General features: G+C 40.6%; 2 protein-coding genes across 3 annotated transcripts in view; one reads left to right on the forward strand and one right to left on the reverse strand.

Moving 5' to 3' along the window:
- LOC113814223 (4-galactosyl-N-acetylglucosaminide 3-alpha-L-fucosyltransferase FUT6) overlaps positions 1-1,152 on the reverse strand; it is a 15,001-nt gene extending 13,849 nt beyond the window's left edge. The window contains exon 1 of one of the 2 annotated variants that reach the window (XM_070115853.1): positions 1,098-1,152. In XM_070115853.1, coding sequence (XP_069971954.1) covers positions 1,098-1,110 — 13 coding nt within the window. In that variant the 5' untranslated portion in view covers positions 1,111-1,152. The remainder of the gene's footprint in view (positions 1-1,097) is intronic. The other variant, XM_070115852.1, reaches the window with a different exon arrangement.
- Positions 1,153-2,202: 1,050 nt separating this feature from the next.
- LOC138859744 (putative per-hexamer repeat protein 5) overlaps positions 2,203-2,500 on the forward strand; it is a 1,543-nt gene continuing 1,245 nt past the window's right edge. The window contains exon 1 of the mRNA XM_070115797.1: positions 2,203-2,500. This exon is cut by the window's right edge and continues 265 nt beyond it. Within this exon, the coding sequence (XP_069971898.1) occupies positions 2,203-2,500 (298 nt within the window).

Below are 2,500 nucleotides of genomic sequence, written 5' to 3' on the forward strand. Positions count from 1 at the left end.
GGGGGGTTTCCGCGCAATAAAACCAACATATATGCATTGTATAGAGTGAGAGGAATCCAACAATACCAAAATCGTCGATATCGGAGCAGCGGACGTAATATAGAAAATTACCGAAAGTTTTATAGTTTGACTTTTATGATAAAAAACGGTTCTTCAAATCGGCTTAATACCAGCCCTGGCTACACTTGTTATCCAATTTTATACTTTGCTTCTGGTCAGTGCCAATATATATAAAAATATGTATAGTTTTAATATAGGAATATATATAGATATAAACATATAAATATATATACATATAAACATATAAATAGATATAGCTATAAACATGTAAATAGATACAGATAAACTGATATAGTTACAGATAGATATTAGCATACATATAGGCCTTACTATACAGATAGATATTATAATCATTATCATAATGATGATACTAGTAATGATTCATACTGTTTTCTTAAAGGCCTTTAAAATGTTAAGTAAACATAGTTTTTAATCTATAAAAATAAATGTTAAAAGCATAACTACGATCTGTTTTGCTTTTCCGAAATGGGGGGGGGGGGGGTACGGTCAGCGACTAGTTCTATCATCTAAAATAATGGGAAAATATTCGCCTTGTAAACATCACGTCAGGAGATTTGTTCACAAGAATCGCAAGCATATTGTCAGTGATTTCTGTCCACGCAAGGCATATCCGGCAGCGAGAGACGGTTGCTGGCATGCGAATCATCATTCTATTTAAGATTCACTTGTTTTGAGGCGAAAGTGCATTCAGATCGTGGTTATGCTTTGTTCATGTCCGTTCCAGGAAGAAATTGGAACAAATTCGATTGGTTTCATGGCCGATATGAGCTAGAACTGGTGTTCGTGTGTATTGTAGATGGAACAATTGTACATTTCCCGAATTCGCGTGTTTTTTTTTTACTTTTTTTGCTCTAACATGCATGGATGCAAATTTCGAATATTTAAATCCAGTTCATATTCTATATTTCAAGTACCAGCATTATACTATTAATAATGTAATTTATATCTGCTCTAATGAAATAGCTTAGAAAACAGATTGTAAGCGTTCTGTCACAGAAACGAAGGAAGTGTATTACCTTTCTCGACCATGGCTCCCGTCTCACTGACTGTCAAGCGAGCCGACACCAGCACAAGGCCCGCGTGGAGGTGGAGTTGCCACTTCGCTCAATAGGGCTTCCCTCGTCGCCCTTATCTCTTATTTGATTCTTTTTGTCAGTTAAGAAAATATTTGGCCGAAACTTACAATGGGAGAGCCAATGCGAATGCGGACGTTAGTTTAAAAAATCACAACGGAACATCTTGCAGCAGCGAATGCGGAAGGACCGGTCTCCAGTGCTTATCATCAATTACTTTGTCGTTTTTTGATAAGGAACTCGCCGACTGTTTTCTTTCTTGGTTGTTTAGATGTGGAAAAAATGTGTTTCAGCTCATACAACTATTTTTAGAAGACACGTAATCAATTAAATTTCGAAAAATTCTTTATAACCGTTGTATGCTTACTGTTTTTACATATTCCACTTTAATTATAATTTCTCAGGACACGAGAACTGTGACCAGGCAACACAATCGGCAAACGAGAAGACTCCAAACAGCCGCTTGTGATCAAAACAACCGAAATAAAATATGAACTTTAAAACTCTCAGTCCCATCTTTTCCCCAAACATGGGACTCTGGGTTTTGGGAGAGTGACGTCACAGATTACTGATTTACCAGCAGGGAAGCCGAAGCCAGGTGGAAAGGATGCGGTGAAACTACCCTATACAGTCTGCACACGGCGCTGTGGGAATCGCATCCAAAACATGTATATAATCGAGCGACTTTCTCTCTCTCTCTCTCTCTATCTCTCCCTCCTTCTAGCTCTTCCTCTCACTCACTCTCTTTCTCACTCTTCTCTCTCTCTCTCTCTAACTCTCTCCCTCCCTCTCGCTCTTCTCTCTCTCTCTCTCTCTCTCTCTCTCTCTCTCTCTCCCTCTTTCTCGCTCTTCCTCTCTCTCTCTCTCTCACCCATTTACTTACTCTCGCCAATATGAATAAACGACAGCATTAAATTGGTTAAACGTTCAACAAAAATGTATATGCCATGTGCATACTCATTCATAAATTCATATAGGGTGACTATCCTCGTTGGTTGAAGCCTCTACACAGGATTGGTAACAAAACAGGCAAAGGTCATACACGGAAATGGGGTCAAGGTCATACACGGAAACGGGGTCAAGGTCATACACGGAAACGGGGTCAAGGTCATACACGGAAACGGGGTCAAGGTCATACACGGAAACGGGGTCGAGGTCATACACGGAAACGGGGTCAAGGTCATACACGGAAACGGGGTCGAGGTCATACACGGAAACGGGGTCGAGGTCATACACGGGAACGGGGTCAAGGTCATACACGAGAACGGGGTCAAGGTCATACACGGGAACGGGGTCAAGGTCATACACGGAAACGGGGTCAAGGTCATACACGGAAACGGGGTCAA

The sequence above is a fragment of the Penaeus vannamei genome, chromosome 38, assembly GCF_042767895.1.
Source record: "Penaeus vannamei isolate JL-2024 chromosome 38, ASM4276789v1, whole genome shotgun sequence".
In the NCBI taxonomy this organism is placed as follows: Eukaryota; Metazoa; Arthropoda; class Malacostraca; order Decapoda; family Penaeidae; genus Penaeus; species Penaeus vannamei.